A 10,832-nucleotide genomic window follows, 5' to 3' on the forward strand; every position below is an offset into this window, starting at 1 on the left:
AGGCCTGTCAAATGTACTTTTACGTTCTTATACTTAAACTTACTGAAGAGAATCTCACCTAACCTCACTAAAGTGCTCGACAGAAACTCATCATAATTATCGGAAGAGACTGTGAAGGTAGGTATTCTACAAATCACCGGCGTGACAACCATGACAAGTCCATCCAAAGAACTGCTACCAACCAATAACTACTCTTGGCAAGAAGGAGCAAAACATTGCTTTGTAAAATGTAGCAGGCGAAATGAATCCGACCACAAAGAAAACACCTTATTTGAACTGATAGGAGAGACCATCCACATCTGAGGTATTATCTATTATTTTGATTTACAGTAGAAGTACCCTTAAAATAGCCACAAGCCAAGCCATCTCGGTGAACATGCCCCCTGTGAGTGTTCTGTTTACGCAGGTGGAGGGATGATCTTTCTTCTGTTTGCTGTGTTTCAGGATGTGATTGTGACCAAAAGAAATTGGCTTTGACTCAAGCCTCTGCGGTCAATGTTAACACAACTCAGACGCGCTAGAGTTGAAACAATTCAACGCTTCTTCGCCAATATGAGCCAATTTCAAAGATGTACATTTCCCCGTCGTGGGAGTAATAAAGGTTTATCTTATCTTGTCTTATTTCAACGTTAAAATCCTGGAATGCCTGACTCTTAATTTCCATTACAGCCGGTCTTCCCTGATACCCAACGAAATTCATAGCATATCTCCTTATTAAAGTTCAGGCAATACAGTGAATTGTTTAACGCCGTTGTTGTTGTTTTTATTCATGAATGAGAAACACGCGTCATTCTAGCATCAAAATCCAACTTTGATTTGTGTTCTGTAACACATGAATTTGAAGGATGGCCTTCTGTCCAACAAAGTGAACTGATCAACAATGACCAACACATCAAGCCTAATGAAATATCAATAATATGCAGATTATATGAGTGGTTGGGGGGTCTATTGACATAAATATACAGCATATTTCAATGTATACTTCCAAAACCTTGACGGCTCTACTTTCAGTAACACATATTATTTATACGTAGTGTATAATGAACTACTCTCTTGGACTAATGTGTCACTATTCTAACTATGACCATAACCGCTGGGACTGAAAGAAAGAACGGCAAATAATGAACCATTTGCGGACAAAGCATTCTCATCAATGGCTTTTAATAAAATAAAATAAAAAATCGAAAATAAAATTACAAATGGCCTCGCCTGCCTCATTCGAGGCCAAATTGCATTTTTTAGTGTTGCCAGAACCCATCAGAAGAGTATTGTACTTCCAGGACGGATGATCGTCTGTCTTCGTAACACACACACACACACTTAGGCATGTGTATATATATATATATATATATATATATATATATATATATATATATATATATATATATATATATATATATGTTATAGTTTATATATATATATATATATATATATATAAACTATAACATATATATATATATATATATATATATATATATATATATATATATATATATATAAACTATAACATATATATATATATATATATATATATATATATATATATATATATATATATATATATATATATATGTTATAGTTTATATATATATATATATATATATAAACTATAACATATATATATATATATATATATATATATATATATATATATATATATAAACTATAACATATATATATATATATATATATATATATATATATATATATATATATATATATAAAAGCCTAACGTGACGGTTATTTAGCACTAGCATTATATGTAGCTTGCTAGCCTAAAGATACCTGCTGCATGGTTGTTTACACAGCGCCGGGGGCAGCGGTGCTGCTGCCGGCCGCGCTGCTGCATTGTGGCCGGGAGAGGGGGGTCGTCCGTGGGGCTGGCGACTGTTGGTAAAAAAAAAAAAGCCAAAGGAATGTCATTGCGGGAGCTCTGCGACTTTCTCCCCCCGCTCTTTTCTCTCTCTAAGGTACAAAGTAAAAAACTAAAGTAGTTGTATGGTCTGGTGACGTCACATGATCAAATTGAGACTTAGAATTGGACAAGAGCAGCAAACTGTACATATTACCCAGCACGCCTCATTACATATGACAAAAATACCAAAGATTCATATAAATAAATTCATATATATTCATATATATGAATATTCATAATACATATATTCATTGAATTGAGTAGTTTGTTATAGTTTATTTATATTTTGTATAGTATATGTAGAATAAGCATACCATTTTGTTATAGAACGCTACTGTATATTTTGCCAAAAAACAACAACATCATTTTGTGATAGAATGCTACTGTATATTTACCGGGGTTAATAAGTATGCAAGTATTGAGGGAGTATAAATATAGTTGGATACTCCTGTACATTATGAATAATATCCATACAGCAGTACGGACGCAAGGACAGAAAACAACAGCTGGAGTAGGTCTGACTTATTGCAGTTTATTACACAGTTGTGTGTCAATAAGGAGAAAATATGTAGTTTTAGCAAGAAAAATACATCATTGTTACAAGAAAAATATGTTGTTAGCGTAAGAAAGGTACAACAATACATCAATAGAAGGCAGCTGGCGGGTGACAAGGATGCGACACAGATATTCAATTTAATTCATTTCATTTCCATTTTGGTTCGAGACCACAGAGACATACTGTTGTGTTTGTGTAGTAAAGAAGACCTTCTTATCAGTTTGTTAACAATATTTTGCCAGTCCAGGGTTATTCCGGAGGAAATTACAGCTGGACAGTCTGCTTGGAACAGCCTCGTCCTTTCAGGATAAATTGGGGCATTATGGAAAAACGTTGTAATTAATTTAGAAAGCATAGGTAAGTTATTTGAACGTAATATTAAAAATCTAGTCACCAATGTGGTTTAAAATAGGTTCACCATTTCTTTATGTGTTGTTTTTCTCTGATTGTACGTTAGGCTTGAGCGCTCCTAAAGTATATCCTGAATAATCCTGATAACATTCTTTTATTTTTATTAACTCTGTCCTGTGGATGACCTGTAGAATGACAAGAGCACAGAAAGGAGAGGGATGCAATCAGGAGGGTGCTGGAGTGCATTCAGAGAAGGTGTAGTTGTGTGTGTGTGTGTGTGTGTGATGGGACCGCCTGTATGTGTGCATGTGTGTGTGTGTGTGTGTGTGTGTGTGTGTGTGTGTGTGTGTGTGTGTGTGTGTGTGCGTGTGTGTGTGTAAGGTGTCCACCGGTGGGTGTACTTGACTTATCCCCATTGGTACTGGTGAAGAAGGTCGCGGAAAGGGTCCCGAAGCCTCCCCCGAGCTCTGCAGCCTCATAGACACCCTACGGCTGCAGGAAAGCCCTGAGCACCCCGCCCAGCGGCCATTACAGACCCCCAGACCCCCAGAGAAGCCAGAGGGCTGTGGAGCAACCCCCACGCCCAGCCCCGAGGAGCGTAACCCAGTCCCGAGGAGACCCCACACCCCAGGGGTGCACACATACAACCCACCCCCAAGTGCAGGCACACGATGCAGCCGCAGGCACAGAACCCGGGCCCCAGGCGCCAGGCACGGACCCAGGCCCCGGATCCCGGATCCCGGCCCCGCTCCAACAGACTGACACCTCGCCTGAACCGCCCGCCCTGCCGGCAAGCCCTAGCATACCCACCTCCTGTACCTGGTGGCAGCCAACCTACAGCGATCAGCCACGGGCGCAGGGCGGCCCGCCATGCGCCTCCGCCACGCCGGGCAGCTCTGCGCCCCCATCAGGCCTCTGGTCAGCCCCCAGAAGACCACAGAACAGAGGGTTGCAGACGGCACCTCCACCCACGGTCCAACCCCCAGCGACGAGTGCCCCGTGCACCGAGAGCGCCAGAGGACAGGTACCCCGGCAGGAGGTCACATGGTGAGCCTAGCACACCCAGCCAGGTTCAGAGCCCCGGTTGACAGGACCAGACGGAACACCTAACCAGTCCCGGCACGACGGGCCACCCTCCCACGGGACGCAGAAGGACAATCCTGGTAACATTCAAACCAAGTGGAAAGCCCACTTCACACCGAATGCGCCACCGCATCCCCTAGTGGCCACCGGAAGAAGGTTTCGCATCACAAAATTTGTCAAGGAAAATGGGAGAGCTCTTTTATCCAGTACAACAGTGAGTATAGTTTGCTCAGCTGGACATTTACCATTTCGGAATCCGACTCTCCGTCGAAATGAACGGACTTCCGCTTTATTCTGATCGTTTGTTGGCTTCGGTGTGAAGCAAGCTGAAGAGTTCCAAAACACATCTCGAGGTAGAATTGCAAAACGGGGAAGAGTTAAAAATGCAACATACTAATGAATTGATCACCTCTTTACTCGGGGAGTGGGGAGAGAGAGGAGCGGCAGTGCCGGGGACGGTGCCTGCCTCTTCCTCTTGGAACTGAAGGGTGTGATCGATATCAAATGAAAATAATTTGTTTGAAGTTGGATGTGCGGTCGCTTCAGATGAGTCAGGGTGCAATGCAGGATCAAAACTCTCACAAAGTAAGAGGCCTCTCAAGATAGATTCTAATTAGCGTCCATTGTGTTTCTGATAAACACCCACATGTTGTATGAGTCACGACACAACTATAGAGGAAGAACACCTCTAAGGAAAATCAACACTGACATATATTGAGCAATATAATATAACATAAAAGCCAATATATTTATATTTTTCTTCAAGAATATTAATATGTATGGTTTATTTATTTGTAAACATTCTTTTTAACTGTTATATTTTAACAATATAGGACGACTGAACAATGTTCTGCATTACAGTCTATTGCATATATTATCGATTCGGTTTTTAATTGAAAAAGCAAAAACAGAATAGGTTACAAAATGCTTTGTAACCTAAAAATGGGTATATAATACAAAACATATAAAATGTCAAAGCTCCAAAAGAAAAACCTAAACTATTTTGTTTCTATTCTATAAATCTAGTAGGTGAAGCCACAAAGTCCCAGGTTAATATCATAAAATAAAAGAACCAGGAGGACTAGTTTATTCCAAATAAATCATAGTTTCTGCACATTTTACATGATTAACCTTGCAGAGCCCATGGATGTAATATTACAACATTAACGCAGAACTCTGTACATTATATTTCATAATTGGGTCTCAATTGTTTATCATAGCAATCCCATTGGGTGGATAATGTGTTCATAGATCTGGGAATTTTGGTCGGGGCTATTCCCTCAATCTCACTAGGAATGAGCTTGTAAAGCTGGAGTCACAAGCTGTGATTTTTTTTAAATTGTGAATGAAAATGAAAAGATTGTCTCTTCTGCGCACACACATAACAACTGCTGTCTATGAGGAGCCGAAAACTAGAGGCGGGGAACAGACAAACAGATGTGTGTGTACTCCCAACACTCGCGACAATGCATCTACCTGCGAAACACAAAATATCTAACAGATTCTAATAACTTTTGAAAAAAGTCTGATTTGTGAGACTAATTCTATGGAGAACACAGCTCCTTCATCAATCAGCAATTGGTTGTATAGTTGTGTCAGCAATTTAATGAGGAAGATAACAATAAACACATACAGTATATTCAGACAAGGCAATTAAAATTAATACATGTAATATGTATTTTTTCACTTTCACAATAAAATTACAATGCAGAACCTATCACGCACAACTATGGTAATTTTTGCATTTTAAATCCACAGCAGAATTACTTCAACAAAAACAAAAGCTACTATGATCCCATAACTCATGCAGGAAAAATGTGCAAAAATACAAAACGACTAACTAGTTTTGCATAAAAAAGAGAGAGAAATTGTTTATTCAACCCACAATGTATTTTCAATTACCATGGCAACCATGGTGTATCAATCAAAGAGTAATACTATGAATAATACTTACCGAAGTGCTACCGAACCCGGCTTAAAAAGTCTCTTTCCCGACTCCAACTCTGCCGAAGAGATCTTAAGGCATTTAGTTCCTGGTGTAAGTATTAATTTAGCGAGCGCAATTACTTCTCCTCCCCTCTATTTTCTACCCACTTTAGCTTCACAGAGTAGTGTGAGGGCGGTGCACCGCTGTCACCTAATGGACAAATGTGCAGACTTCCATCACAAGTAACAACTTCTCATCCCAGTAACACATCACCTGATTTCTCACACCACGCTTGAGCATTACCGAAACTGACCTTTCCTTTTCTTTGAAAAGCCACTCTAACCTCATCACTCGTCCTGTTCTGCTGCCCACCGTACATCACGCCACAGAGTCCATCTATTAAACAATAAACAGTGTGGATGAGGAGATGTTGGGAGAATGGTCGCGGTGGATGTTTGTTTGGCTTGGTGAACACGTTTGATGTATTTATGGTTTCTGAGAAACTTCGTATGTATATAAATGCAGTGTAACAATAAATACAGAGGGAGCAGTGGTCAGACCTTTAAATCATGCATGTATTACATTATAACAGTGTAAATGTCCTTTTTTGAGGCCAAACGTTCTCCTATTAAAAATAAATATATAGGCTATCCCGGATTTTTAAGCAGTACTTTAAGTAGTTGGTTGAGATGGTGCAGGGCACTCTGCACCCTGATTAAACAAACACCCTCCAAGTTGAGTTACAGACCCACTCATCACACCTCTGGTATAGTCCTTTCCCTTCGCCAGACACCAAATAAGGAATTTATCGTACAATATTATGACTGTATCTCGAGTGTGGGCTGTGACCTGGTCCAATGAGAGGCACTATAGGATCTGTGTACACATTCAACATCGCAATGAATAAAACCAGACCATGGCGTTGGCTTGAGTGGGACAAACACAAGTGCTGTAAAGCACCTCTTCCCACGCACTTACTTCAATCACTTCTATTATGATCTTCAATGTCATTGGAAAATGGACCACAAAATCCACATAACAAGGTTTCCCTCAAATGTCTCTTTAGATATAAAATCTGGATATGTACAACGTGAAAATGGATAGAAAACATGTGTGTTATACTTACGAAATGGAAACATCACAAAACGAATACACTAAACCGGCTACATTCACTGTTGATAAATCAAATAAATGACACTTTACAAAGTATGCTTGTAATAAACCTGACAATTCCACATTATCATACACAATACTGGACAGTAGGATTAACTTAAGCACAGCACAGGTCCTTTATTTTAGGGCACATTTAAAATATAACGAAAAGTAATACTGTTGGACATTCAGAAAGACAGGTACAGGTTTCCAAGGTTACCCAGTCTTGAACGAAGCGATAAATAATTATGAACTACTTCAACAATTCAAAGCCAAGAAGAACCCCCCCACCACACACGCACACACAAACACACATACAAAATACAAATACAAATAAATAATAATAAATAATACAGATGTCTTGAAATACAGTGGCGTTCCCCTACACATAGTCTTCCTGGAACGCTTGCCGCCCGTTCCTCATGCTCTGGGCTCCCGCGGAGAGGTGTGTGCTGCGGAGGGAGGTGGTGTGTGTGTTGTAGTGCACAGGGTTTTTGAAGGAGCGCTGCAGGACAATGAGGCAGTAGCAGAGCTGCCGGTTGAACTGCTTCTGGAAGCTCCCGCTGAGCAGGTAGAGCGCAAACGGGTTGAGGCAGGAGTTGGTGAAGGCCAGGATGCGAGCCGCCACACTGCACACAAAGTGGGTGAACGAAGTGTCCACCTGAGCGGGAGAGAGAGAGAGAGGCGATGTGGAAGGATAAGCTTAAGGTTCTTTTTGCTGCGTTGTGTGTTTGTTGGTCTTGCTAGAAGCCAAATGGACTTAGATGGAAAGTCCCAGGTCCAGAAAGTAAAAGGCCTGCCATGGTTTTGCTCCGGCACTGCACTGATCAGGTAGTTGGACCTCTGGGTTGACGCTCATGAGAGAATCCACACAGTTGGCTCAGAATCCTGGGGTGGAATTAAAATTTCTGAACCCCGATTTTTTCCAATGCTGCAAATTGATCATATGGGACAATGCAGAACTGAAGGTCTGTATAACCACAGACTGTGCCTAAACAGACAGCGAGACATGAATCACGGCATCTAGAGAGAGATTTGTGTTGGGTTAGTGAGTGGAAAAGATGTTTGTTTTACCTGTGAGTAGTGGAAAGAGCGGTATAAATAGATGATGTGGCTGGGCAGCCAACACACTGCAAATAGGCCCACAAAAACCAGAACTGTTTTGGCCAAGCGCTTCCTTGACTCCACCTGTAGGGGCACAGCAAAATTTAGCTACAACACTGATTGTAAAATAAACACATTTTACATTTATTTTTCCATATATAACATGATCATATGTTTGAAACATGAACACAGGCACTAGCCTTTCTTCTGGCACTTAGGTTTCCTAGCACAGGCAGGTCAGAGGCACTTCTGATCAGGCTGTGCGCGATGAAGGAGTAGTACACAGATATGGCCAGCAGGGGAATGACGTAAAAGATAAGGAAGGACGCGGTGGAGTGGATTTTGGGGTGCAGCTCCCCTGCGCGGGGATATGGCGAGCAGGTGACAAAGGTTTCATTGGTGGAGGCGACCTGAAACGTGCGAAGGTCCGAGAAGATGGCCTCGGGGATAGCCAGCGCGGCGGCCAGCAGCCAGATCAGCACCGCCTGCAGGACGATGTTGGTGGTGCTGGACGCCTGGAGTTCCAGCGGTTTCACGATGGCCCTGTATCTGTCATTTAAAGCATGCGCAGAAAGAGGGAGAGAGAGTGAGCAGGATGAAGTGATGCTGGCGACGAGACGCAGCCAGCGGTAAGGAACTCAGGAAAGGAAGAAACTGATTGGACGATATGGCTTTACGGTAGCCATTTGTACTCATACATTAACATAGTTGTTAAGGAATATTTTATTGAACTGTTAATGGTACTGTTAATCAACAGGTACAGACATTGTGGGCTAGATAGAGGCAGGGAGAGGATGGAAGATACCAAAGAAGGGCTACCTTCATGTCAAGCCATATAACCATCTCATCCTTATTTAAGATGAGATGGTTATGTCATACAGCATACAGTAGATGCACACCCAGAGCAGCCAACTTTGCACTTTTGAGATGCTTAGAAAACTGTGGGGTCAAACCAGATGGGCTAGACTTCGCTCCCCACACGCATCAATGAGCCTTGGGTGTCCATGACCTTCTCGCTGGTTCACCTGTTGTCCTTCCTTGGACCACTTTCGGGAAGTACTAACAACTGCATACTGGGAACACCCCTCAAAAGCTGTCGTTTGGAGATGCCCTTCAACCGTTCCGGCATTCATTTGATTGGACTGCTGTGTAAGCATTGCCAGATTTGACATTTCATAAGTGCAGACTTAACCTACTTTTAGTACTGGTGTCTGGAAAACGTCCGGAACAGCATGCACTAACAACATGTTATGAATTCTATTATTATATTATATCTTGTGGAGATGAAGCATAACATTCAATTTGAATTAAAATAATCCATTGTCAATCCCCTCTTTTTTCGTGATTATCCACCGAAAGAAGCAATAATGATTCATTATAAATGGAATAATTCATTGGCCTGCCCCCCCCCCCCCCTAATGATGACTCATTACAGGGAAAGCACATTGTTCCTTATGGAAATAAAATTGACAGATTAACAATATAATATTTATATAGATATTTAGTTAGTTAGTGCGTTGGTTTGTTGGTTAGTTAGTTAGTTTCTTGAAGAAGTACAAAATGGTCCTTTGACCCACTCTGCATGGTTGTCTACATGCATTTAAATGAGCCTGTGTAGAGTTTTGCACAATAAACTCAAAAAATTATTATTATTTTAATTATTATTAATCATTATTTTGGCTGCAGCCTTCAGTCTAATACTTTTTTTGGGGGGGGTACATTTCTAATTCATGCATCCACTCACCTGTCGGCGGACAGCGCTGTGAGGGTGAACACGGACACCCCCACGGAGGTGAGCTGGATGAAGGGGATCAGCTTGCAGCCCACCCGGCCGAACAGCCACTCCTCGGCCAGGTAGCGGCTCGCGTCCACGGGCGCGCAGGTGAGCAGCAGCAGCACGTCGCCCAGCGCCAGGCTGCACATCAACAGGTGCGGCACGCTGCGCAGGGACCGCGCCGAGCAGAACGTCCCGATCAGCGTGACGTTCCCCACGAGTCCCAGGGTGATGATCACGCCGTACACCGCTGCGATGGCGACGCCGGCGTGCCACATGGTCCGGGGTGGAGAAGAGAGGAGCTGCGCTGCGGCGTACCTCAAGTCAGTGCTGCCGGACTGGACTGGACTGGACACACACACACACACACACACACACACACACACACACACACACACACACACACGGGTCCGTGCGTCAGCGTGAACATAACATGAACATAATAATAATAATACAAAATATAATAACTGTCATTTGCATAGCATCATTCATGCACAACATACTTTTTTTTTAAAGCGTTTACGAAAGTAATGAAGACAATATAAAATACAATTCAATTAATTAAATGAAATGAAATTATTTAAATTAAATACTATGATAATTGTATATAATTACGTAAACTTAATTCGTTCATTATCCTCGTCGTTGAGACTTTCTCCAAAATGTAACAGACTCTGCAGTCTATGATCTATAATAAGTATAAATTAGACCCATATGCATTGCCGTGACTGTGACGACTAACCCTACTCCACCGCCGCGCCTGCGGGGCGCTGGGCCCGATTCCGCGGTGACTAATGCTGCCCGACTGTATTATTTATGAATCAAGCCGACCGTCCTGAATTCCCCGCACTCCAGCGGCAAGCGATACTGCCGAGCGCCGTCGAGTACTGTCCGGCCTCGGCCCCTATAACGTCCGCCGACGCCGCCTCTCAGTCAAGTGACTGACACTCGGCCGGAAGCGGCGCGTTTA

The 10,832-nt window shown here is 42.2% G+C and overlaps 1 protein-coding gene across 1 annotated transcript; it reads right to left on the bottom strand.

Annotated features, from left to right (window-relative positions):
- Window positions 1–7,366: 7,366 nt before the first annotated feature.
- On the bottom strand, window positions 7,367–10,140 carry grpr (gastrin-releasing peptide receptor; the record flags this gene model as incomplete). Its single annotated transcript, XM_079997325.1, has 4 exons — window positions 7,367–7,645; window positions 8,059–8,172; window positions 8,289–8,637; window positions 9,833–10,140. 4 exons carry the CDS (start codon window positions 10,138–10,140, stop codon window positions 7,367–7,369), a joined length of 1,050 nt encoding a protein of 349 aa, XP_079853451.1.
- Window positions 10,141–10,832: the final 692 nt, after the last annotated feature.

Source organism: Zeus faber (genome assembly GCF_960531495.2).
Source record: "Zeus faber genome assembly, chromosome: 3".
NCBI classification, from domain to species: domain Eukaryota; kingdom Metazoa; phylum Chordata; class Actinopteri; order Zeiformes; family Zeidae; genus Zeus; species Zeus faber.